General features: G+C 48.7%; 1 protein-coding gene across 1 annotated transcript; it reads left to right on the top strand.

The window, feature by feature from the left end:
• Positions 1 to 260: 260 nt before the first annotated feature.
• LOC311205015 (alpha-2-macroglobulin-like protein 1) lies at positions 261 to 27,202 on the top strand (the record flags this gene model as incomplete). Its single annotated transcript, XM_084279304.1, has 36 exons — positions 261 to 331; positions 2,304 to 2,490; positions 2,809 to 2,971; positions 3,716 to 3,768; positions 4,087 to 4,107; positions 5,414 to 5,567; positions 5,993 to 6,077; positions 6,636 to 6,756; positions 7,544 to 7,661; positions 8,802 to 8,911; positions 9,578 to 9,748; positions 11,006 to 11,230; positions 11,362 to 11,425; positions 11,733 to 11,878; positions 12,032 to 12,181; positions 12,994 to 13,191; positions 13,875 to 13,962; positions 14,576 to 14,729; positions 15,554 to 15,782; positions 16,126 to 16,249; positions 16,432 to 16,553; positions 16,932 to 16,983; positions 17,369 to 17,452; positions 17,850 to 18,026; positions 18,822 to 18,903; positions 19,481 to 19,637; positions 20,428 to 20,502; positions 20,650 to 20,821; positions 21,262 to 21,476; positions 21,795 to 22,010; positions 22,404 to 22,519; positions 23,198 to 23,288; positions 23,560 to 23,628; positions 24,813 to 24,915; positions 25,596 to 25,637; positions 27,016 to 27,202. The coding sequence occupies 35 exons, from the start codon at positions 261 to 263 to the stop codon at positions 25,634 to 25,636; spliced, it is 4,404 nt and encodes a 1,467-aa protein (XP_084135430.1). The 3' UTR covers position 25,637; positions 27,016 to 27,202.

The following is a 27,202-nucleotide window of genomic DNA, read 5'->3' as shown; positions in this document are numbered from 1 at the left end:
CTCGAGGCAAACGCCTTCGGTGTGTGGGCAATGAAACATTGTCTCCACCCCTTCCACCCGCCCACATCCCAGCCCCAGCCATGCGCAGCGTGATTTCCACCTTCTTGGTTTCGAAGCCAAGAGAGAGACGGGCACCCTGTCAGGGCAGGGCAGCTCTGGATGAAGGGGAGAGGGAAGAAGGAAGACAGCAGAAGCAGGAGTGAAGGGGAGACAGAGGGGAGGCTAAGCTTTCCGAGGAGGGATCCAACCTGCCATCAGCTATGTGGAGCATCGCTTTCCTGTGGGGCAGCATCCTTCTCCTGCCTAGCACGGCTGGAATGCCTGCAATGCTGTAAGAACCTCAGCGCTCTGGTCTGTGGGGAATCCTGGGGGGTGGAGGTGTGGCAGAGGCAGGACAGAAGTCCTAAGACCAGGAGTGTTTTTCCAAGGAGGCATAATTTCTTATATTGCCAAGGTTTCACTTGGTTCTCATCTGCCCTCCCTAGCCACACTCCCCTTACTACTTGTCTCTCCCTTTACTAGCTTTGATGTAGAACAAACCGGGCAAACGTGAGCCAGGATGCTCTTTGTAAAGCAGTGTGTTCACCCTGGCTTGTCTGGCTGTCTGCTCCCTCCATGCCTTTTCTCAGACCTCTGGCAAGGGCAATTCCCAGCACTGCTTCTCTTCAATATATCCAGCAGGCACTGCTGCCATACTCTGGCTTCTGAACTCCCTCTTGCTTTTGGAAGGCCTTTCCTTTTGCAGCCATGGCACAAGAGCAAACAGAAACGCAGCTGTAGATGTGACAGTGGGAAACACATCACTGGGTCAGAGCTGGGTTCCCTCCTGCCACCTGTGGTAGGGTGGCATGCACAAGTCTAGTCTTAGAACTCTTTTCCAGCGGGAGTACAGCCTCCTCCTCTAGTATGTGCTCTATAGGCTGACACAGCTCCAGCTCAAATGCTGCTCTACTGCTGCTTCCCACTGTTACCTTCAGCATGAAGCTGTGCTTTATGGGAACGCTGCTTGCTTCAGGAGGCTGTCTGCTGTCCCATCTCTACACCAATGCTTTTTTAGATTCATAAGAAAGTAGTCTGACTTGTCTCTTGTGATCCTTGGATGACGGCCTCAGGAAAGCTGCCTGGCATTTTTGTAGCTCAGAAGGCAAGGGGGAGGAATGAATTGTCAAAGGGGTGTAAGAAAATGGTGTAATAAAACATCCCATAGTAAAGGGTCATTAGGAGCAAAAGAGGTATGGGAGGTTTAAGTGGTGATAGAAAAGGAATATGATAATGATGATAACGATGATGATGATAACAATCGAATATACAAAACAAGTGATGCACAGCAGAATTGCTCACCACCCAGAACTGACGCTCAGCTTGTTTCTAAGCTGCACTGCCCCCCAGCCAACCCCACAGTTTTATACAGAGCATGACATCATATGGTATGGAATATCCCATTGGCCAGTTTGGGTCAGACGTCCTGGCCGTGACCCCTCCCTTCTTGTTTGCAGGCCAGTCTGAGAAGCTGAAAAGTCCTTGACTGCTTGGCAACAACTAAAATATTAACATGTTATCAACATTATTCTCATCCTGAGTCCAAAACACAGCATTATACCAGCTGCTAGGAATAAAATTTAACTCTATCACAGCTGAAACCAGGGCTCATCATCATCTGTTATCAGATCCCCTCATATTAACATCAGACAAGCTGCTAGAGGCAGCTTGACAGCACTTGTGTGAAAGCACTGAAGGCTCCTGGCCAGCAGGACTTTGACCCCCTCTTCCAGGGTTCTGAGCTCCAGCTAAGAGCTGCCACCAGGTCATGTCCCTGCCTCTGGCTGTTCTGATCTCTCCAGGCTCTGTTCTCCTGCTGCTGTAAAACATGCTGCTGCTGGACCTGTGCAGGGACAGTAAGCAGGAGTCGTCAGAGGTAAGAGGTTCCAAACCTGCTTGAATGTTGGCTTTTCTTTGATCCTGGTTGCTACAGTGCAGCATGAGAAGAGTAAATCCCAAACAATATGAACAGCTTCTTGCTGTTATCCATGGGCACAGCTATGAGAGTAGCCACAGACAGGTCAGATCTGCCATAAGAGAGCAAGGAGAATGGGACTCTCAGGAGCTCAAGGCTGGCTGCAGTGCCTACAGATGAGAACAAGGGTGTTGCCTTGTCCCACTGGTGTTGTGACAGTAGAAGGAAGAGACCAGAACTCTTGTTAGGAAACACCCAGATCCTATGGTCAAAACCCATCCTTTTAGAAAATCGTTTTCACCTGACTTTTTTTTTTTTCTTCTTTTTCTTTTTTTCCTTTTTTTAATAGAAATTATGCCGTGGCAATACCATCTCAGCTCTATTACCCCTCCTCAGAGACAGTGTGCCTCCAGCTCAGCAGAAAGCAAGCAGGCCCGATTCATGTGACGGTGACCTTGCAAAGCAAAGCTGTGAATATGACTCTGATCACTCAGCCCATCTCTCAGCCCACCTTCTTTCATTGCACAAGCTTCCAGGTGAGCAAGATATTTTCAATCATTGTCAGTAGGGTGGATTGGTGCATGAGTTCTCCTCTTGCCAGGCAGGAAGGCAAAGATCTTAACTGGGCACTGAATCTTCTGCTTTGGCCTGTATAGGTTTGCTGACGTCCTTCCTGCCATGTAGCCCCACTGTTTTTTTTACTCTTCTAGAAAACACACTAAAAAGTACTGTGAGGTCTTTCATGGCAAGAAGAACTGGAGCAATATAAAAGCAGCATCATAGTTGTTATTCAAAAAGCCTGGGGATCCTTGAATGGGGACCACCCTGAATGACGGTTGCAACTATGCCCGCAGGTCCCTCCTCCTGATGGAAAGCCCGATGAAGTGGCTTTTATTGTTATCACAGTCCTGGAAGCTGACTCAGAGTTTCAGAAGAAACAGAAAGTCCTAATCAGGCATGCAGACAAGAAGACTTTTATCCAGACAGACAAACCTGTGTACAAACCTGGACAGATTGGTACGGACAGAATGTCATGTCTTGTGAGAGAGGTCACAAAACATGGGGTAGCCTCTAGTGCTTGGAGTGGGGCCTGCTCTACAAGGGAGATAGGTCACAGGCTTCATCTCCCTTCTAGGCTTTGAGGGATTTGGGGATACCTCTCTCCTATGTCAGCACAGCACATGGTTTCTCCAGTACTAGCCATACTTAACATGCCAGTGTGAACAGGGATTGTGTGTTTTGGGTGATGCCTGAGGCAAGGTTCAAGCACCACTGTGTTATGTTAATGACTGCTCCAGTCAAAGCCACAATAGTCTGTCAGTGCCCTAAACCCTTCTTTCTCCCACAGATTTCCTCAGAGGAGGATTGTGGGTCCTGCCAGCTCTGTCACAGCCCTAGCACAGCTCAGATCACCACAGGGTACAGCTCGGCTCCATGCCTTTCCACGCTTTCCACTGGCATGAATTTCACTGCAGGCCAGACTGAGTGCCCTGCCACATGCCCAATGTCCAGAGAAAATGTGTTTCTCACCAGCATAGTCAGTGTTCCCAGGAAGCCCACATTGCTTCTCCTACCTCTTTTTTTCCCCCAGCAGACTGCCAGCTCATAGCAGGTCTTTGAGCATAGACCTAGGAATGGATGGCTCTAGCTGCTGCCCACATTTAGTGAATCACATGGGCACATCTTTCTCAGCCATCCATTCTTACTGTTAAACAGACTTGATTTCACTTCAGCCAGCCCTGTTTTTCTTTTGCTCTATAGTCAAGTTGCGAATTGTAACCCTGGATCAGAACTTTATTGCCAGCAATGAAACGGTAAGTCAAGAGGGGAGAACCCTTACTAAATCTGAAAATGATGTGGCCTGCCTCCATGAATTCAGGGTTGGTGCTTGGCCCAGTTGGGTGATCCATCTGTAGACAGCTAGTCTCAGTGATTCTTTTACTGCTTACAGTGTTGGGCACCACCTGCAATGCCATGAGATGCTGGGTCTCGGGTAGTCCCTGGGAATTGCTTAGGGAGGGCTCTTGCTTAGGGAGGACTCCTTGATGGTTTGGGGATAAAAAAATGCCAGGGAGGTGGATGGTAATTTACCTGGAAGCATCCCACGAGTAACTCTTATTTCTTCACCACAGCACCGCCTGGTGGAACTGAAGGTAAAGACCCCACTTCATTGAATTACGTGGTCATCTCTTCTCACCTTGGGGAAGACACAGGCTTGGAGATGGTGGGGAAGTATGGATGCAGGCAGCCAGTTGCCCCAGAACAAATGGGAATGGTCCTCGACTTCTTGCCTTTCCTTCCTTCAGTATCCATACAAGTTTAGCAGCACAGCATCATGATAGTGATTATGCAGGGGTCCCTAGAGTAAATGACAGGTGCCACTGAAAACCAGTCTAGCTAACTCTTCTAAAGTAGTCACAGGACTTTTAGTCCCTCTAGCCTGTGAATTGAAGATTTGTGAAAATCCTGAAGTTTCTTTAAGGAGACTTTTGTATTTTGCATACAGAAAATAAAAGCTTGGACACTGGTGTTGTAGCTACACAGCTAGAGAAATTTCCTAAAGCAGCTTTCAGGATATTGTTCTTAAACATATGATAGGTAAAATATGGACTGCAATCATCTTAGCTGAGGTCACCCGTGCAGAGATGTCACAGTTCCAACTAGCAACTGGCAGTATTCATGTTTGCATGCCATACCCACCAAGCAGTCAATTCATAAACACATGGTTTCAGAGACACCTATGCAATGTTTTATGCCAGTTTACACAGACAGAGTAGTCTGAGCCAGCTTCACCCCTTCAACCGTTCCCACCTGTTCTGTATGTTTGTAAAGCATCCATCAACTCATCAGAGTCCTTCCTAGCTAGGCAGTGTGACTGTAGCCAGAGTTCTGCATCTTGCCCTGAGAGAACCAGCAGTAGGAGAACACTGTCATGGACTGAATGTGATAGTTAACAGAGCCTCCAAATGTCCTTGTATCCCAGGTTTTCACATCCTCCTTCCTATACTGGGCCTCATGGCTCCTTGCATGAAGTTCTGGACTCATTTCCCCAGACTGGGGATTCAAGACATCAGACTCCCCAACAGTCACTGCTAAGTAGCTCATGCAGCATGTGTTGTCAGGACTGACCCTCTCCACAGTGACCTGGGGGCTATTCCAGCTCTGATCACCACAGGGGTATCTAAGAGGGACCCCCTCTATCTCTTAGTGAGACAGGCAGGCAGTAAGCCACAGTTCTGCAGTGAGATGTCAGTGTCACTGGAGAGCAATACTGTGATAGACTTTGTCAATGAGACTGGGAGAAAAGCTGACTCACCTGACCACTGTAGTTGTGTTGTAGAACTGGGCTGTCAGGACAAATGGGTGTGTGCTCAGACCATGCTGGGGTAGCCTGGGCGACCTACAAAAGAGTCTCTTTATGCACTGGGAAATAACTATGCTCTACTACTGCCTATGCAGGACCCCAAAGGGAACCGAATTGCACAGTGGCTGAATGTTACACCTCTGGGGGGCATTGTGGATCTGTCCTTCCCTCTGGCTGCAGAAGCACAGGTCGGAGAGTACACCATCAAAATCCCTGACCGCATGCATACCTTCAGGGTGGAGGAGTATGGTAAGAGTCTCAAGGAGCTGAAGGCAGTGGAGAAAGATGTATTGCCTCCAGGCACCCTCTCTCACACAGAGTTGAATGGGACATGCAGTCTTGAACATCTGTGATAGCTGTGCTAGCACCTGAGATTTCCAACTGCCTGCCAGTAGGCCTAATGACTGACTTTTGCTCAGGTCCACTGGCCTTCTACTCCCCCAAGTCCTGAGGATGGGCTGAGGCACTGTCCTCTAGCTGCACTCTGGGGAGGAGACCAAGTTCTGTCTGCTCCCACCATACTCTCCTGGCTGGTGAATTACAACCAGGCCCCATGCTCATAGCCAGACAATGAAAGTAGAGATTTCTTTTCAGTGAAAAACTATTTGGGGAGGGTGGGACCAAATGACCTCTCTCTGTTCTCACTGAATTATATTTCTCTTGCTTTCACACAGTGCTTCCCAAGTTCAGTGTCTCCATTCAGATGCCTCAGGTGGTCACTATCTTAGAGGAGAACTTCCATCTCCGCGTCTGTGGCATGTGAGCTGACTTACCATGACAGAAGGTGCATTCTCACTGGTTTGGAAACTGCACAGCTATCAGTAACAGGGCTCAAATTGGTCTCTGCCAACTCTAACCCTGCCCCAAAGTCTGGGACCCTGGCATCCTTTGCTAAGGAATTCCTTTGGACTCTCTCCTTTCTCCATATTCTCTCTCCCTACTTCTTTCTCTGTGAGTTTGAAAGTGTGGCAGTAGATCCCCTCAACGGGGCACATGCATTACAATACAGCACCTCTGCTGCATTGATTAGTGCCAGTGCTGAAGACAAAATGACTCAACTTATGGCTGGCACAGTGTCCCACAGCACTGCCTGGTAAGACTAGTGTTGTCTTGGAGAGAACTCACCCACCGCTGCCTTCTGCCTCCGTCTGATGAAGTCATTTCAGCCTCTTGGCCTCTGCTGAGCTCATGGAGCATGAAAACAGTGCAGGCTGCTGGGTTGCATGGCTGCAAACCACAGGCTAAAGCTGATGCTCTTCACCCTTGATCCAGTGTTTCTGTATGTGGGTGTAAGTCCCCTCCACTCTGTTTCCCCAGGTACACATACGGGAAACCAGTGCCGGGCAGCGTGAAGGCTGTGGTGTGCCGTAAGCATATCCGCTACCATCGGAAGTCTTCCAAGGCCAAGCACAGCATTTGTAAGGATTACACCGGTGAGGTGAGCACACGGGACATCGCTCCTCTTGCAACAGAGAGGAGTGGGGGCAAAAAGAGGGAAGACTACTAAAGGGAGTGGGACAGACATCAGCTATTGATGCTTTTTGCGTGGGGATGAATGACAAGTTAAGGACTAATATGTCCTTAACCCCCCAGTATAGCAATCTTGGCCCCTCAGAGTGACTTCTCTGGCAGCACTTAGATGCACTCAAAGGAAGAAGCATCTGCAGGCCAGCTAACTGCTGCAGATTTGCCTACAAAACATGTATTGCAACAGGGCAATAAGAAATAGAAACACTGTCTGCATTGATTCACTTTCCCTGGAGGATTTTTAGCACCTCCCTTTAACCTGGTGTGCCCTTTCACAGACACAGCTGTTTGGAGATGTAAGCAATAAGTAACAGGTCAGCATAGACGTTACTTACTCATCTCCAGGGTTGAATGAATGTATCTATATATATTTACACATTTTTAAGTAACCCAGTACGACTCTTGAAGATAAATACTGCCCTAGGTGAAGAAATCATGTTGTCTGGGAGAAATGAAAACTCATGTTTGCTACTGGCACATGAGTGAGTGTGTGAAGATGAGAGATGTGAAACAGCATCTCCTATTAGTGACTGCTCCACAGAAAAGGAGTACATTTCATGCCAGTATGGGAGTTGTTCCTTTAACTCAAATGTCTTAGCCAAGCACTTTTAGAGTTCTGGACCTTGGCTTTGATCTGCACTCGCAGAAGGGATTACTGCATCCATGAATGGTTAACCAAGACAGTTTCTCATCCCCAGACAAACGAGGATGGCTGCTTTGCCACTGAGGTGAACATTAAGATCTACCACCAGAAGCGTAGTGACAGTTATGATTTCAACCTGGAAGCTGTAGCTTTTCTGAAAGAAAGTGGAACAGGTAACAAAAACTGAGTCTACACTTTGTGGAAAATCTTTTACTTTATACTTACACAACATTCTTATCTTTGGATTTTCACCTATAAGACTCCTTATGGATGCTTGTGTCTTCCACCACTGGAGCTTTCTGCACTGGGTCCTATGGGGTCAAGTGTTCAGAGGGTTGTGTCCTTCCCAAGGAGCACCATGGCAGCATGGATGTTCTTGTGTGCCATGCCACCCAAGCCTGATTCACACAGGACTTGTGAGCTCTTACAGTTGTAGGATGGGTGTTACCAGTATGCTTGCTCTTCCATGAGCTGCTGTGGCCAGTCCAGCTCTGACAGTCACCTTGGTTTAGCAGAGATGGGCAAGAGCTGCTTTTTCTCTTCTTCTAGTCACAGTAGAAATGTGCACCAGTGTGGGCCAGGACAGGTTATTTTGTTCTTAAACCAAACTTTAGGACAGTCCATTGGAACAAGGAGATGCTCAGAGGAATCAGTGATATCAAAGCCCTCACTGTGTACTGTTAATAGCTCCTCGTCAGATTTATCTCCATGCCCTAAACGGAGAGAAGAGTCTACTTGTCCAGAGCTACTGTTAAATATCCAACCCTGTAAGGTTTCCTCTCTTAAAAATTTTATGAACCCTTCCTTACAAAAGAGAACACTTTGCAGCCCCTTGCCGAAAGCAGTGATGCACACTGAGCAAATACCTGCAGTGATTTCAGATGGGCACCACATGACAAGACAGCAGATTGTAAACTAGTGTGGTGAAGGCAAGGACAAACGTTGCCTTCTAGTGACTGCTGCAAGAATGGGGGGAGAATGGAAGTAGACAATTATGAGCAGGACCATCTTAAACAAAAATCAGAAATAGCAGTTGTGAACTGTCTGTTGGAGACCTCCTGGTTGACTGCTGTCATTCTAGCAGGTCAGAATGTAGGAGGCACTATCTCTCTCTGTGTGTGTGTGTGTGTGTGTGTGTGTGTGTGTGTGTGTGTGTGTGTGTGTGTGTGTGTGTGTGTTAAATAACTCCTGAAGATACATGGAGAAATTACAATCCCCTATGAGTGGTAGCCCACTCCTTACCTCATTCCACTCAATATTCCTGCCTTTGCTCAGGTGCATACTCACCTGCCTGCACTTCCTGTCTTTTGTAGGGGTGGAGTTCAACACTACTGAAAACTGCAAGGTCACTTTTGATATCACGACTCTCCAATTCTGGGGGGCAAGCTACTACTATCAGCAAGGAGCTCCCTACTATGGAAATGTAAGTGAACAGGGTGGAAACAGGGAAAGCCTAGCAGCTGTGCCTAAGGGGAGTGATGGTAGACACAGAAGTATTGAGGGGTCCCCGTGCTCTAAGCTGCCCAAAGATGCTAGCACAGTCCTCTGTCCCAGTCTCTCCTTTGACACCTCTACCAAGATGCAACTCAAAGATGTGGCCACGGGATTCACAGATTCACAGCTTCTTAGGGGTTGGGAGGGACCTCTGGGGATCATCTAGTCCACCCCCCCCCACCCCAGCCAGAACAGGATTACCTAGAGTACACTGCACAGGACTGCCTCCAGATGGGTCTTGAATATTTCCATAGAAGGAGACTCCACAACCTCTCTGGGCAGCCTGTCCCAGTGCCCTCACAGTAAACAAGTTTTTTCTCATATGGAGATGGAACTTCCTGCGTTCCAGTCTGTGCCCATTGCCCCTTGTCCTGTCACTGGGCACCACTGAGAAGAGTCTGCCCCCTTCCTCTAGACACCCATCCTTCACAGCTTTTCCAGATGAGATGGCTGTTGCATCAATGGGGAGGGGTTGGAGGAATTAGTGTTCACACTGAGAGTCCCTTTGCAGAGAGGGGAACTGGGACTTCTGCTGGAAGGGAGATTTAAAATATCGAGGCCTCTGATTCTCTGACTGTTCTCTGCATCATTACAGCTGGAACTCAAAAGTGCCAATGGGACACACCTGAAGAACAGGGAGGTGATTCTTACAGTGTCCTATGGTAGCAGGAAGCAGACCAAGACCTACGTCACAGATGACACTGGGATGGCCTCTTTCACCTTAGAGACATTATCATGGGACAACAGCAGTAAAGTTCTACTACAGGTTAAGCCAAATAATTACATTGGATTTGACTAGCACTAAGCAATATATCCCTCAGACCTCTAGATTATGCCATTGACTCAGTGTAGCCAGGGAGATGGAGGCATGGAAAAGTGAAACAACAGATCTAGGATGAGAGGGTTAGCCCATAACAGAGCCAGTGTTCTGTCCCCTGGTGCCACACAGTCCCTGAGCACTCAGGAGACATGATTAGAGATGGGGCAATAGACAGAGGTCCCATGTAGTTGTGACTGAAGTCTACCTACATAGCACCTCTGCCTGAGGTGGAAAGGGCTTTGTGGGGCTGGGCAGGTACAGGGAGCAAAGGAAAAACTCCCACATGGTATGGAGTGGAAAGATAGGAAAGGAGGTAGGGAAGAAGCATCTGGAGATACAGGTGGAGAAGAAGACATCATCGACAAGTTTGCATTATGTTTCCTCACAGCATGACAGTTAGGAGAAACCTGGGATTTAAGAGGCAAAAAACTTAGGAGAAAAAGAAGGAAGGCTGGTAAGGAACCAGTTTCTGCAAGCTAGTCTGGACCAGAGCATGCAACCAGGATGTAAGGAGCTAAATAGGGATGCCACCAAGAGGGAACTGACAGACAAAAGTTTGCATCTGCTTTCCCACATACAAGGAAGGATCTCTTGTCTCATTGTAGGGTTCAGTTTCTAATGCGTGTTCTCTCTAAGCTTGGAGGTCAAGGGACTTCAAGGAAAGACCTGTATCTTTGTCAGAGTTCATACAGCATCTTAGATGATGAATCTTGACCTTGCTGGAAGTCTACAAGATGTTCACACCATAGTCTCAGTGCAGATAGGTCATGGGTCAAAGATGAACAAGGCTATTGATCTTCAATTGTCCCTTGCCACCTCTACCACATGAACCAGGGAAAGTGCTAAAAGCAACACAATGTGCAAGTGGAGTAACACTGAACAATGAAATACATTATCAGGGCAGATCTGTGCACACACTTTCCACTCTCATCTGACAATCTGGCTTGCTCCCAGTGTAGCAGCAGCACTGAAGTTCAAGCTTTTCCCACGCTCTAGTAGGATAGAGTTCCCTGTCTCCTTTTTTAGGCAGAGCGTGGTGGGGTGGGCAACGCCAAGCTCCACAGAAAGGGGCTGAGTGAGCTTGGTTTAGATGGAAATAGGCACCTTACCCTTGGAGAGTTCAGAGCCCAGTCAGTCTTGGTTTTGCCATGGGGAGAGCTGTAAGAACTCTTCAGACACCGAGACACCTTTTCTGTGCCACAGGCAAAGACCCAGCCAGAGGACTTCAGAGGTCGAAATGTGAGGGTGTCTCATGGCACTGCATCCCTCACACTGAGGGCTTTCTACTCTTCCAGCCGCAGCTCTGTGAGGATCCACCCAGTGCAGACAGTGCTGCCCTGCGGGGACATGCAGCAGGTCACTGTGCACTACCGCATCCCAGCCACAGAGCTGGGGGACCGCGCTGCCAGAGCAGACTTCTACCACCTGGTGAGTGCAGGGTTGCACCAACAGTGAGGTCAGCTTTGTGATGGGTCTGTGTCAGCACAGAAGCCTTTACTGGCCCAGAGACCAAGGAGCAGAGGTACTATTAAGCATTTCCTCTGTTCACTACCCTTTAGGTTCTGGCCAGAGGATCCCTTGTGCATCACGGCCAAACAACAGTACCTCTTGGTACACCATCAGGTAAGAACACCTAAATACCAGGAACAGATTAAGGACCCGACAGGAAAGCTCTTCCAGCCTAAGTGGGGAAGGAGAGAAGGAGAGAAAAAAGATTTGAGACCCAACCCAATGGAGCTGACACAAACAAAAATCAGGAAGAAATGGCAAATATGCTGTCTCTCTTCTGACTTATTTTCCTGCAGAGTAGTTTTTATCCAAGTAACTGTACAGGAGTATTATAGAGGATGAGCATGTTGCTGCTTTAATCCTTGGAGACAGACTTCCTTGCCTCTTCTTATACTTTTTCTATTTCTCCTTCTTCCTTCAGGTCAACATAGAGGGGATTTCAATATCACTCTGCCCATTGACCTCCTTTCACCCATGGCTACCCTCTTTGTTTACACTGCCTTCCCTGAAGGACAAGTGGCAGCTGACACCTTCAGTCTGAAAGTCCCCAAGTGCTTCATGAACCAAGTAAGTAATGCACAAAAAATAAAGGGGAAGGAAGGTTGGAGGGTAGCTAATTAACTGCAAATTGGCGGTACATGTCCAGCAGAATCCAGTAACCAATCTCTCCTTTACTTCCTCTGTCAATGTCTTTGGTTTCTCTTTCTTCTGCTGTTTTAGGTGAAGCTTGGCTTTTCAGACACAGTGGCTCTCCCAGGATCATCTGTCCACCTCCATTTGCAGGCTGCACCAGGCTCACTATGTAGTATCCGTGCTGTAGACCACAGCGTCCTTCTCCTGAGGCCAGAGGCTGAGCTATCCAGGGACAGTGTGAGTCATTTTTAGGGCTGAGGCATGCTAAAATTGGAGGGATGCCTTTTAAGTATCTGCTTTCAGGCTCTGGTTAATAAGGCACAGTGAATATACCAACAAGTCCGGGAGTCGGGACAAGACATGGCTCAATGAGAAAAAAGGAAGGCCAACATCAAACACCAGTCAAAATTACCAGTGTCTTGTGGAGGGATCTTACAGGATAACCCACTGTCATCCCCAAGTACAGCCCAAAGTCAGAACCTTGCTAAACTTTGTCACAATGGCAATCAGATGGCAAGAGAGTTCCATCTCCTGAACTAATCCATGACAGAACTCTGAAAATGCCCAGTGTGTGATAGGCTCCATGAACCAGTCAGTCTGTCCATTCTCAGACTGGACTGTAAGTGCCGCCTTGGCAGTGGAAGGGTCCCACTTCTCCTCTAGACCTGGGAATCACTCTGTCTACAGACCCTTGAATTGCCTCTTGCCAACTGTCTTGGTGGATCCAGGATGTACACTCAGTCAGACAAGAGGCTGTCTAATGGTTCTTACAGTCCTCACTGTATGCACTGAGTTCACAGGTACAACCTACGAGCTATAAGTGGCCACAGCTATGCAGCTGTACCCCAGATGGGTTTGTGTTTATCTCTGGTACTGTGCATCTAGAACTTGTGGAGAATCTCCATTGAGCTCAGAAACCTTTGGGGATGTTTTTTTGTGGCAAGCAAGATCTGAGCTCCTTCCTCTGTGGTCACAGAAAATCTCTGGCTAGAAATAAAACCTTCCCACTTCTCACACTGACCTGTATTGTTTTCATTCTCTGTCTACAGGTGTACAACATGTTCAGCTATTCTCAGGAGAGCCCTAGCACCCTCACAGACCCTTACAGTGACTACTGTGCTATCCAGAAGAGCCCAGAAATCATCGGTTCCCCTCAGACCACCCTTCCACCAGGAACAATGTCACCATTCATGTACAACAGACACTCTTATGCAGTGTCCCAACCAGATGTTTATGAGCTTCTGAAGGTAAATCTACTTTCTGCAAAACCTAAAATATGAGAGCTGAGCCCTTTTGTATCCCAGGTCAGCACTGGCCAGCTTCACAAATTGCCTCTCCTGTAAACACTGGCAGCTTCAGATTCTGAATTTGCCAGGCTTTTGAACTAGATATTTCTGATACTCCATGCTCCCAACTTGATCAGTTCCCATTGATCAGGCAGAACCCTAGAACCCAGATCCCTATTTATCCCAGTCTCAAGACCTTCAGCTTTTCTAGGGGTTGGAAGGAGAGGAGAGTGCCAGCCTGAGTCAGAGAAAATTTGAGGTTGAAAAAGCAAAGCACCTGAGAGAAAAGGGGGACTGGGGAAAGGAGGGAGAGAATAATAGAGAGGAATAGCAGGTAAAAGATGAGAACAAGTGTTTTAAGGGAGGGACCAAACTGTGGTGCCAAAATAATGGCTTTGTGTGTGGGCACACACATGCATCCCCACAATCCTGACTGTAGAGAGCCTCCCTTGGCACAAGGGGCCAACTAGGCTTTGGGAGCAGAGTGGTTCTGCATCCTCTCTGGGTAGAAATTCACAGGTTAGGCTGAGGTGCAACAGCACTGGGTGGTTGATATGCTGGGAGAAGGGGGTAGGGACAGACCCTCAGACACACCACCCCTTCCACTGAAATCTACCTTCTCCTCTTCCCCTTCTCTCCTCCAGAATTCAGGTCTAACATTTTTAACCAACCTTCAAATCAAGTCTCCAATTGAGTGCCGCACGGAGACCACTTCCTACTACGACTACATGTGTACATCTTGATTTATCCTGTTACTTTGGAAATCACGGGTAACACACAGCCTGCACAAGGGCAGCTGAACATGCAGTTTGCTGAGGAACTGGGGATAGCTTCCAAAGATGAGTGGGAGGCCGCACAGGAGATGTGCACCACAGGAAGAGGGGAAGGATCCTGCCGTGTGTGTGTGTCCACTCCAGTGGCTGCATAGGAAGAACCTGCTTGGAAGCTTCTGCTGACAAGCAGGAAGATAAGATGGTCAAGGAAGGAAATGAGACAGCTGTCTCAGGAAGGAACACCTGGTTGCAAGACTAGGAAAGTCTTGAAGGAAAGCAGAGAATGAGCCAAGATTGGCAATGGGCAGCATCCTGGCCTTTCTGCAGGGGCTGAGAGGAGAAGTGTGAGCACATACTGTTCCTCGTGGAGGAGCACACATATACTGGAATCCACATGGTCTCCTGGGTCGTCTCGTGGACGACAGTAGTGACATAGGTTGAAGGTGTCTTGCAGAGGATAAGGGGGATCAGAGTGGGAGCGGGAGGGATGGAGAGCTGAGCTTCTCCCAACTTAATTCTATCCTGATTTTACAGTTGCTCATCCTTTGAATGAATGCTTGTATTCCCAATAGCTTATGACGAGCTGGCAGACTCGGACAACTTGGACACAGAAACAGATGCTGCTGTTGAACGTGCTGAGTCAGAGCTCATTGAGCTGGACAGCGAGGCAGGGCCAGTACGTACCTGGTTTCCAGAGACATTCATCTGGACTCTGGTTCCCATCAAGTGAGTAATTTTGGACTGTGGCCCCCACATGGATCCAGACTTTCTACCAGCCACAGCAGAGAGGGAATGGGCAATAGCAGAGCCAGGACATTACTGCATTCTGTGCCCACAAAGAAAAGGGAGGTGTGAACTGGATAAGGACAATGGAGGTTTGTTTCAGTTCCTGGCTGTGCTTGAGATTTTCCAAATGATTTTGGGGAACATAAAATCACAGGCTCCTACAGGGGGAAAGAGGCCTCCAAAAGTCTGTAGCTCAATATCCTACACAAGGCAGGTCCAGTTAGATCAGAATGTAGTCAAGCTCTTTATATCTCCAAGGATGAAGATTCCACAAACTATCCAAGCACCTGATCCAGTGTTTGACCACCCTATTGTTTTGGGGGCAGGGGGGGGCATTCTTATTGCAAGTGAGAAAATCCCATGTTCCAACTTGTGATTGTTGTCTTTCATCCTATCAATATGCACCACAGAGGAAACTGGTTCCATTAAGTGCACTTGATGACTGCCAAACTGTTATTGGGAGTTTGGATGGTAGTGTAGTGGAAGTGTCACATGGTAGTCCCTGGGACAGGTCAGGTATATAACATGGAGCCCTGTGTGCCCACAGAAAACAAAAATTTGAGGTGCAACACTGTCCAGAACCAAATTTGGGTTGTCCTTCCTTGCCCTCCTATTTGCTATCCTTCCCATACTTCTGTCCTACTTCCTAGGAATCCCCGCATCTTCATACACATTTCCAGTTCATAGTCCTTCTGCATTTTGTCTTCCCAAGATAAATCCTTACAGGGGTGGAGATGACCCCTTGCACTCTGTTTTCTCCTCAGTGACTCAGGGGCTGCTGAGCTAGCTGTCACAGTACCTGACAGTATCACGGACTGGAGAGCCATGACCTTCTGCACCTCAGAGAGCCATGGCTTGGGAATCTCAGAGACCTCTCACCTACAGAGCTTCAAGCCCTTCTTTGTAGAACCTGTCTTGCCCTACTCTGTTTTCCGTGGAGAGTCATTTCCCCTGAAAGTCAAAGTCTTCAACTACATGAAGCACTGCATGGTGGTGAGTGGCTCCTGCCAGGATGCTTTTTGGGCTGGGAGATGTGTGACACAGTACTTCACTGACAGATACCCAGAGAAGGGGCTGCCTTTTCAGGCACTGGGAAAATGACACCACGGGAGCTCTTCACAAAGCTCCATGCAGAGCTATCTCTATCCAGCGTCTCTCTCCCCATAAGCTCAATCCTGCAATGTCTGTGGGCTGTTGGTTGCCCGCAGATATTGCAGTAGAGCCATCATCATGCTCAATGACATTTATCTAGGCTTGACTGACATTTGTCTAGGAGCTGAAAAGAGAAACACAGCAGCAGCTCTGTCACCTGAACTCCTTTTTGTTTCACCTCTAGATCCAGCTTAGCCTGATGGACTCCAGGGATTTTGAATTTGTGCATGCGAATGCCAAGTTCACTATTTGCCTCTGTCCTGATTCAGCAAAAACACTTTTCTGGGATGTGAAGGCTACAAAATTAGGTAAGGGGACAAGGGAGGGGCAGGAGTGGGAGGCACTGGCGGAGCTGCTCGTAGAAACCAGAGCTGGACTGGAAGGGAGAGCACAAGCAAAGCGTGAGTGAGCAGCCTTAGGCTGAGCAAACTAAAATGTAGGCCTGGCTGGCTGTGCCAACTGGCCTCTTGGTGTTTTTTTATTTCCTTAGGGAAGGTGAATTTCACTGTCACTGCTGAGGTGGTGGAGCAGGAAGGTGTTTGCACTGAGGGTACAGCTGTTGTGCCAGAGTCTGGTGGGAAGGACACAGTGGTTAAACACCTGCTGGTGAAGGTCAGAGTACGCTTCAGGGTCCTGGCCAGGTCAGAACTGGGCCAGGCTTAAAACAGCCAGGTGGGTGGTTCCGGGAAGGGAGAGTTGGTCAGGCAGGCAGGCATGTTTCCTGGGGAGGCTGGTCAAGGAGTGATTCTAAGCATAGGCTGGGCTGGGGCATGAGCTGAGCACCTCCACTGGATGGGACAGAGACATCAGAACTGCTTGCTAGCAGGACAATGGGGGCAAAGGCCACGTGGCAGCTTAGAAACCTTTGCTGTCGGCATGTACGTCCCTGTGGTCTGTGTGAGGCCCTTTGCACGGCCTGTGAGGACAGGAGGTGGTTTGCTGCACTGCTGCTCTCCCCATCCTGAGCTGACCAGCCTTTTTCCCCATCAGGCAGAGGGGCTGCTGGAGGAAAAGACCCGCACCTCAGTCCTGTGCCCTAAAGGTAGGTGCAGGTTCTCCGGAGACAGGGACTGTCTTACCGCTGAGGCTGTACATGCTCACAGAGCAAGGAGACCAAGCAGAAGCAGTGTGGTGTATGAACAACCCTAGGACTATCTGGATGTGCATGGGGTGGAGAAATTCAAGGGTTTTGGAGCTCTTATGGGGAGACAAAACCATCCAGCTCTACCCAGTCTACAAGCTCCTGTCAGCACCGAGCTGCTGCCTAACCATATCACAGTCACTCATCAGTGGATGGCCTGATCTCTGTCTCATCCTCTCTTTCAAATGTTGATTCCTCCAACTGATCCCATCCCTGTTTACATCATCCCCTGGGGATGCCATCTCCCTCCTGCCTGTTGCTGTTCTGAAGCTTTTGCCATTTGCAGGAACTTCAGCTTCAGAGACAATCACTTTCACTATGCCAGAGAACATGGTCCTTGGGTCGGAGAGAGCCCACATCTCTTTCTTAGGTGAGATTTAGGGGAGGGGGTCTTGGAAAGTAAGATTTTTAAGAGCAGGTGTCTTTTCTTCTTGTGCCACCATGTCTGCTTTAGTAAACAGAGTAACAAGAGGGAATGTGTATATTGAGGTGTGATACCGGGCCCTTAGGTCTTCCAGATAAGCATCCCATCTCTCTGATACAAGTGGGACTGGGACAGATGGATGTATAATTTCACCAGCTAAAGGAAAGATAGACAAGTGCAGTATCACTCTGTCTAGAGGGTTCTATAAACATTAAAGTGACCCTAGTGTGAGCAGAGATGACCTGAGACCAGTCTTAGCAGGTTATCTGGAGAACTGGGGAGACCAGAAATTTTTACATGCAAGAATATGTAAAGCTCTCAACGCTGTGGTTCTGCCCTACAGGTGACATTTTGGGGACAGCACTGGACAACATAGATGAGCTGCTCCAGATGTCCAGTGGCTGTGGTGAACAGAATATGGTGCATTTTGCCCCCAATGTCTTTATCACACGATACCTTGAAGAAACAGGACAGCTGACTCCAGAAATCAAACAGAAGGCAATTGGCTATCTGGAAAGTGGTGAGTGGATTTCTCTGTCATGTTACTAAACTGATGATGTCCACTACAGTAGGCTGTGGGATCTTAGCAGAGGCTTGTTGCTGAACAGGGTGTGTGCATCATCACTTTCCTGACACCATGGGAATTTCAGCACTGTAAACTGGGCTGCTAAACAAGGGGTACATGGCACCCCTCTGAAAGCCCTTTGCTGAATTCCTCAGAGACAATGATCCAGCTCTGGGGTCCCCCATACAGGAAAGACATAGAGCTGTTGGAGCAAGTCCAGAGGAAGGCTACGAAGATGGCAAGGAGCTGGAGCACCTCTCCTATGAGGACAGGCCGTGAGAGTTGGGCTTGTTCAGTCTGGAGAAGAGAGGGCTCCAGGGTGACCTATTTGCAGCCTACCAAGACGTAAACGGGTCCTACAGGAAAGTGGGAGAGGGACTGTTCACCAGGGAGTGTAGTGATAGGAGAAGGGGCGATGGCTTCGAGCTGAAAGGGAACAGGTTTAGGTTAGACATTAGGAAGAGATTCTTTACTCTGAGGGCGGTGAGGCACTGGCACAGGTTGCCCAGAGAGGCTGTGGCTGCCCCATCCCTGGAAGTGTTTAAGGCCAGGTTAGAGGAGGATTTGGACAACCTGGTCTAGTGAGGGTGTCCCTGCCCATGGCAGGGGGGGTTGGAACTAGATGATCAACCCAAAGCATTCTGGGATTCTGTAATGATCAACAGGCTTGGCAGGGCAGGTATTCAGATATTCACCTTGATAGCACGACAGACACAGAGCATCTTCACCACCCCCAGCCTCTTCCCACAGGATATCAGCGGCAACTCCTGTACAAGCATGCAGACGGCTCATACAGTGCCTTTGGGGAAGGAAGTGAGCCGGGGAACACCTGGTAAGCAGAGATATCCACACACCATTGAGGAACAACAGCTTGACCTGGTGAGGCTCGAGCTGGTTTGGATTTTTGTCTGGGGTAATGGAGGGAGACTGGAGGTGTGGACTATTGTACAGAAACGGCTCCAGAGATGTTTTTGGAAGAGAACAGACTTGAGGTACCATTGTTTGATTGATTGTGCTTGGGCACCCCAACTGAGGTTGATTCTGAAAATCTGGCTGCAAAGATACCTACTCTTCTTTTTGTATTGGGAAAGGGGCTGAGCGAGTTAAGAAAATATCAGCATTCTGGGCTTTAAATCACAGAAGGGCACCCTGTTGGAATCAGCAGAGCTCTGGGGGGAGCACAGAACTGTTGGTGAATTTTTCCTCTCTTCCTGCAAATAGATCTGAGTGTAAGCTTCAAGAGCATCTAATTCATAGATTGCTTCCAACTTTCCACCTGCACAGAAGCTCTGGCCTCCTGGTATTTCTCCAGGGCTGAGGTAGTGGAAGACAGAGACTCCTATCTCCTAATGGAGATGGGAATCAGTGACTGGTTCACTTCAATTTTATTCTCTCTTCCTTGGCTTTAGGCTTACTGCTCTTGTCCTCAAGACCTTCAGCCAAGCCCAGAACTTCATTCACATTGATGAGCAAAATATAAAGGATGCTGCCAGTGCCCTGATTAAAAGTCAGACTCCATCTGGCTGCTTCAAGAGTGAGGGCAAGCTCTTCAACAATGGTCTGCTGGTATGACATGTCCTGGATATTCATTAGGTACCATCAGAGCTCCTTCATTTTCTGGCCCAATTCAGGTGCCAAGAACAAACAAACCCTACTGCAGGATGGAGGCTCTGATGTGCCCAGGATCACCCTTGTGTGATGCTCAGGGTTGTGCTTTGTCATAGTGGCACTTTTTCAAGTTATGAATGATGGAGGTTTGCATGGGAACTGAACCAGTGACCTCTCCTAGCCCCGCCTCAACATCTGATACATGACTCAAAAAAAAAAAAACCCAATCAAAACAAACCCCAAAGTTTTCAAGCTCTGTATTATTCCCTTGGTAAACTGATTTAGCTTCCTTCCTGTTAATGAGTTCTCATTAATTCCTTCAGTCTTAGTTCACCCCTGCAGAGTCAGAAATTGAGTTGAATGAAGATTGATGGCAGCCACTCATGTGAGATTCACCTGACCAGGGATGTGCCCTATACACGCAGAAACATATCACTTGTGCATATGTGGTACCCTCACACAGAAGGTACCACCAAAGGGGAGCCAGCAGCAGATTGGTGGATAGAATCTCAGCTAATTAATCCTCTAAGTGAAGAGAATGGTACCTTCCACCTTCCCTTGCAAAAGATACTTTTGCTCCTCCATACCCCTGCCACTGTCCTGGCCCTCAAGTGACGTGCTGCCTTGCAGCAGGGCTTTGGGAACATCACTTTCTCCTGATTACTGCAATCTGCAACTGGAAAGCTTTTGCAATCTTTTTTTCCTTCTCATGGCAGCCCTCCTCTTCTCTGTTTTGTGGTGGCTGCAGGGTGCAGTGGAGGAAGGCCTGGGGCTGAGCTCTGCGATCATCACGGCTCTCATACACTCGGGGATGCCACGCTCCGTGAGTATTGGCAGCAGGGACCTCACTCTGGGGCGCACACAGAAGCTTTCTCCCCAGGGCTCCTGTCTCTTTCCACCCTGCTCTGCACACATCATGGCTGCATTCTGTCCCCTGCCAGCAAATGGTGTGCTTTCACTTGTATCCTAGGACCCAGTGGTGGGGAAAGCTCTGAAATGCATAAAGGACCTGGTCAACGCTGATATTGGCAGCTCCAACCTGTACAGCCTGGCACTAGCTGCAAACGCCTTTGCAGTGGCAGGTGATAAGGCTCTCAGGCAGAAAATTCTCAGAAGACTGGATAAGGCTGCCATAGTATCAGGTACCAAAGACTGTGGGGCAGGAGAGAGGGTCATTGGCAGAATCGTGTGGAGATCCCAGGGCTGAACGACCACAGAAATGGGGAGCAAGAGGTTGGGGGCACTGGAAGAGCTCTGTGGGAAGCCTAAGACTTGAATAGCCCCTGCTAGCCAAGCTGTCATAGGCTATATCCACACTGTGAGACAGACTTTCTCTGTTGATCATCTCTCAGTCCTGGTCTAGTCAACCAAACCAGGGCAACTTCATGGATGTTCCTTCCCAGCCCACAGGCTTATGTTTCTACTGGGAAAATCAGGGTGTGGGGAGCAAATAGGGAGACAGGCACCTCTATCTTGTCTCAGTGTATATGTTCATTCTATACCTAGGCACAGGGTATGAGTAGGACTCCAGGGTCATTAGATACAGCTACACACTCCATAAGTTTTCCCCCTCCACCTCTAGATGACCAAATATTCTGGAGTCAACAGTCCAAACAGAAAGAAGACTCGCTATATTGGTATCGGGCTCCATCTGTCGATGTGGAATTGACATCTACTATCCTCATGGCTCACCTTTCAAAGTCAAGTTTGTCTTTAGATGAAATCAGAAAGGCATCCCAGATTGTGTCTTGGCTCACCAAGCAGCAAAACCCTTATGGAGGCTTTGCTTCAACCCAGGTAATCCCCTTGAGCCAGCAGCAGCAGAGAATACACCATCAGTTATGATTTGTGCAATGGGTTCTAGCACATTCCATAGGAAAAATTAAGAAAAAACCACCACCAAACAGAGAGATATGTATGAATTTACAGCTCCTCCAAGTTGGAAAAAGGCAATTATTTGTATTACTCTGGGCTAATCCCATCCTAAAAGTCCAAGGGGAAAGTTCAACCCTTATTGTGCTGTGCCTGCAGTATGGGGGTGGGGGGGAGGCTAAGGACTGGGCATGAAGAGGAAGCAGGGATCCTATTTTGCCCAGTGTGTGTCTCTTCCCTCAGGACACGGTGGTTGCTCTGGAAGCCCTGGCCCTGTATGCAACCAAGACCTTCAGCAAGGATGCCCTAGATCTTCAGGCTTCTCTCTCCTCTGAGGGTTTCAGCCAAAACATCCGAGTAGACAACACCAATCGCCTCCTGCTGCAGACAGTGGAGCTGCCAGCCGTTGACCAAGATTATATTGTGCATGTGCAGGGCCATGGGTGCCTCTTCCTTCAGGTAAGCTCAGCCAGCCAGCCAAGGTCTGTCTGGGAAAAAGCCTTGGAAGCCAGAGGACCTCTCACCTTGCTACTTAGGCAACAATGAAAACAGACTGTGGCAAGAATCTGGGCTTTGGGGCTGGTAGTAGTAGCTGTGATCCAGCAGGAAGGGAATTAGCAATTTCCCAAATCTGGATCATCTCCACCCAGTCCGTGCTGCACACCTGCCCCAGGCAGTTCAGTGAACACCAGCAGGAGCAGCACACTAGCAGCACTCTGCTATCCCAGTGTAGTTTTTCTCTTACACCAGTGCAAGACAGCAATCAGCAGCCAGATGCTAGGCAAGGGTACTCTCCAGCAACACCACCTCCAGCTGCTGTTCCTGCCAACCAGCTTCTTTCTGTCCCGGCAGGCGGTTCTGCGGTACCACATCCCTCCGCAGAGGAGCGACGTCACCTTTGCCGTGTCTGTGCAGACAGAGTGCACCACACCAGACGCCACCCAGTTCCCTGTCACCATTCATGCTCGGTAGGAGACACTCGGTCACCCCTCGCCTCCCCTGTGCTGAGAGACTCCTGGCACCACAGCAGGCTTTTGGTAGCCAGGATCCCCCTTCATTCATGAGGTCCAAGTGCTAAGATGTCCCCATTAATTTAAGTGTGCTGTCCTCAGCTGGGTGAAAGGCACGAGGCCCCAGAGGGATGGCTCAGGCTATAGTAATATCTTGCAGTCATGTCAGTCACCACTAGTTCTCTCAAGGTCTGTGGGTCTCATCCCCTTGTAGGACTAGGTCTCAAAACACTAATGAAGTGAAGGTCCTGTAGAAATGACTGCTGACATTTATTCCTAAGCCTCCCTTCCTTTGCTTCTGGTTGGCTGTACAGCAGATTTAGCTGTTCTGTACCCCTGCCTGACTGGGGACAGAACTGCCAAGAGAGCAGGCAGACTGTGGTAGTCCCTGCCAGACCCGGAGACGGTAACTCCAGAAGCCTCTCAAAGAACTTATTCTTCTTGGCTGAACACAACTAAAAGATAGATCAGGGGAAGCACAAAGATTTATTACAGTACAGGAACAGAGATGCTTACTGGAGAAACACTGTAAGGAAAGGAAGATTCCTTCACCTGAGTATCAAAGTGGGGCTGGAGTATCTGGAGATCACGGCTCAGAAAGTAACGTCAGTGCTGTCCCCTGGGTTCCTGCTGCAGCTACACAGGGAACCGTGTGTCCACCAACATGGTCCTGATCCAAGTGGAGCTGCTGTCTGGATACAGCCCTGTGGCAGGTTCACTGGAAGAGGTGAGACTGTGAGTTTGTGTCCAGCTGGGGTGGGAACAGTGATGAATGCCCACCATACAGAACTGTAATCAATCCTGTGGGCAGAGAAACAGTTATTTTCCTCCCAAGAAATTTTTATATCCAAAGTCTCTTCCAGGCTGCACCTTGCCTTCCCCTACCCCAAGGGCTTCCTTGGCCACATGAACATACTGTCTGTGGTCTCACAGGAACAAATATCCCAGAATATTTCTGCTTTCTGTTGGATTCTGACTTTTTTTTCATCTATTTTCAGCTAAAGAAGATGCCTTTAGTGAAGAAAGTTGAAAGCGAAGGTGACCGAGTCATTGTCTACCTGGAGGAAGTGAGTGGAATTTCGGCTAACATCACCACAGCTTTTAGTTCCTCTGGTTATCTTGGTTCCATTAGCATTTTATGTACCCAGAGCTGTTGTTCCTGCACAGCAGCCACGTTTGCTGACCTGGAGAAGTGTATTGTTATTGTCTGTCAGTAGTTCAGTTGTAGAGCCTGTGTACAGGGAGATCTAACTGGAGTGACACAAGGCTAGCTCTGATGTTCAGCCTACATCTGTTGACCCTGTTCAGACACTGTTGAAAGTCCCTATACGGTATCTGATCAGGACTGGGCAGTAGTAGGAGGATCCAGCTAGTAAATTCAAGCAAGCCTGAGTTCTTAGGAAGCCCTTAAGCAGTGTGAATGTAGTAGGGAGTATCCGAGACTTGCCAAGATCACTCAGAATCAACCCATGTGGTTGCGTGAGCAGCAGCAGTGCTTGCTCCACAGCCTCATTAATCAACAGATTAACAACCACTCCCACTCCAGCCTTTCTGTAGCTTCCCACACACCTAAACAGAAACAAGACCTGACACGAACTAAAAAAACTTCAGGAGAATTTCTCCATTTCTGTGATTCTTCATCCCCAGTCATCAATAAGCTGAGCTAAGATAGCCTCACAGGTTATCATCACGTGGGTGCAGTAGACCTGGGGAGATGCTGCTTTCTCTACGTGTACATCACGGAGCAGAAAGACAGCACAGAGAGAAATGTCAGCTCAGGCTGCCAGGTAGCACAAAGTGGAACCCAATCGACAGCAGGTCAGGTAACTACTATCATCTAGCAGATGTTCATCCTAGTATTGTGTTTCTCTGCTTAATGATGAGGGTTGTGAGAGAGTGAAGAGTAAGAGTTGATGTAGTGGGACTACTTATAAGAAAGCAGCCACTGGGGCAAGGTGCATGAAGGAGCTCAGAGCAGAGCTGGATGGGAACAGGGTAGTAGAACAGTAGTGCTACATTCAGATACCTAATGCATGTTGACCCTTGAGTTTAGTGTCTTTCATGAGCTGAGTTAAATTTGATCAAAAGTGGGAGATGGAAAGTGAAGTAAAAGGTATTTATGAAACGGACTGGAAGGCAGAACAGATCTGTCATGGTGGTGAGGTCTCCACGGAGCCTGAGTGATAGCAGGTGGACAGGATTGTCTTGCAGAACTTTGTTTCACTGTAATCCTTGTATCTCTTGGTCTTAGCTGACTAGACTGCCCCATACCTACACTTTGATGGTGCAGCAGGACATGCAAGTGAAGGATCGCAAGCCAGCGAACGTCAAGGTCTACGATTACTACATGCCAGGTGAGTCCAGATGCTACACTGCAGAAACCACCCAAATGTGCCACTGGGAAGAAACATTCTGAAGTTGTCAAGTCTAAGAAAATACCATCCCTGATGTTTATCTATTTGCCCCTTAGAACCTCTCTAGTGATAGACTTGCCCTCTTGGGTTTCAGAACCTTCTTTCTCTGGAACCAGAACTTGCAAACTTGAAGCTGGCGTGTAGATCCATTCAGGGCTTAACTCTCCCAACAAGAGGGGATCGAGGGGCTCAGAGCCAGGCGTGTGTACACTCATTCTGTGTGAGGCAGCAAAAGCAGAGGGAGGGGGTGGCTTGGAAGAGTGAGGGCCCCCTTAGGAGAAAGACACTGAAAACAACTTGTCCTCTGCTGTCCCTAGTGAGAGGAAAAGCTGGAAACATGTCAAGGAATGCTGTTGCCTCAGAGAGTGAGGAACCCATAACTGCAATGCAGCTGTTTGGGACTTGGCTTCAAAAGATGGGAAGCCCCATGACGGGTGAATCCGGAGCAGCTGGGCACAGTCTTTGAAACATTCCAGTGGTTTCACATCTCACAGCAGAGAGGATTGACGACATTTAAGCTAAGGGAAGGCATCTCCTAGAAACAGAGGCACAATTCTGGGTTGCTTTAGTAAGTTTATGGCAGTTGTATCTCACCAGCACTTTTTCTTCTTGTCTTCCAGAAGAAACTACAGTGATGAGCTACAGTGCACCGTGCGAGTGAGGTGAGGGTCCAATACCTACTTTGTCATCACAGGCAGGGTCCTAAAGGGTATGGGGAGGGAGCAGGATGCAGGCAAAGGCCTTTGGTCAAGAACTTTTCCAGGCTGCATGTTCAGGGTAGGAAGGGATTAGCGATGCTTAGTAAGGGTGAGTTCCCATATCCCAGCGCTTAAACTGAGGGAAAGGCAGAACTGAAGTGGAAGATTTGTGGTGCCCAGCTCATGACAGAGTTGGAGATACGTTACAGAAAACAAGGGCCACCAGTCCTGAGTCCTACCACCAGTCCTGGCATCACGTGCATTTTGTGTCAAATACACTCTTCTCAAGTCAACTCAGTTCCTTTCCCTGGCATTTTGGCTGCAGTTCCAGAACCTTCCAGCCCTGTGCACGCAACACTCCACGTTCACCTTCACTGTGGGGCATCTTTTTAGTGCTGAGCTTGTCACAGTCTCAGCCTGGCTTCTGATCCATGTTAGGGAATGGGCACCTGTCCATGTCGTGTGTGTGTCCCCCACCCATTCTGGCTGGGCAAAGGCAAAGCCTGAACTTGCCCAGTGCCTGTTCCTGTTCTAAACTTTGCTTGTATCTGCACGCTTCCTTGCCCACAGCCCACGAGATGAGGAACAACACCTGCTCCATGAATCACCCGTGGAGGGCACACGGCCCTGCCCTGGGATGCCCGTCACAAGCCCCACACACTCAGCAGAGATTCTGTCACAGGCCTTGTATGGCCAGAGTCAGGGACAGCCCTGTCCAGAGTGCAGTGTCCAGATCTGGGGCTCCAATACAAGAAAGATGTAGAACTGTTGGAGAGGGTTCAGCGGAGCCATAAAGATGATTAGGGGGCTGGAGCACCTCCCCTACGAAGAGAGGCTGGGGGAGCTGGGCTTGTTCAGCCTGGAGAAGAGAAGCCCGTGGGGGGACCTCATTGCAGCCTTCCAGTACCTGAAGGGAGCAGAGAAACAGGAGGGGAATCAACTTTTTAAAAGGGTAGACAACTGCAGGACAAGGGGGAATGGATTAAAGCTGAAGGAGCTTCCCTCCTTGAGTATCAGAGGGAAGTTCTTTAGAAAGTGGTGAGGTGCTGGAACAGGCTGCCTAGAGAGGTGGGGGATGCCCCGTCCCTGGAGGTGTTCAAGACCAAGTGGGATGGGGCCCTGGGCAACCCTGTGTAGATCCAGACCTGGAGATTGGTGGCCCTGCCTGTGGCAGGGGGGTTGGGACTGTGATCCTTGGGGTCTGTTCCAACCCAGACCATTCCATGGTTTGTAGGCCCATTCAGTCATGAGGTGCAAGCACACACACACACACACGTTGGCTTTAATACTTCAGGAACACAGATTATTTTTTTTTTTTTTTGGTCATTTGTTTTCTTTGCAGGAACAAGGACTAAACCATCCTCTACAATCTCTGTTCATCAGTCCTCTGTCACCCCTGCCAACAGCCACCACATGGAGATGAGGAGCAAAGAGAAAACACTTGAGATTTCGGGCTGAGCACTTAGTTTCTGAAAGGCTCAGAGTGTGTCTGGCATCTTATTAAAAGTCAGGAGACTAGAACCATCTTA

This window comes from Gallinula chloropus (genome assembly GCF_964237585.1).
Source record: "Gallinula chloropus genome assembly, chromosome: 1".
NCBI classification, from domain to species: Eukaryota; Metazoa; Chordata; class Aves; order Gruiformes; family Rallidae; genus Gallinula; species Gallinula chloropus.
Note: the sequence above shows the minus strand (reverse complement) of the source record. Positions and strands in the feature narration are given on the sequence as shown.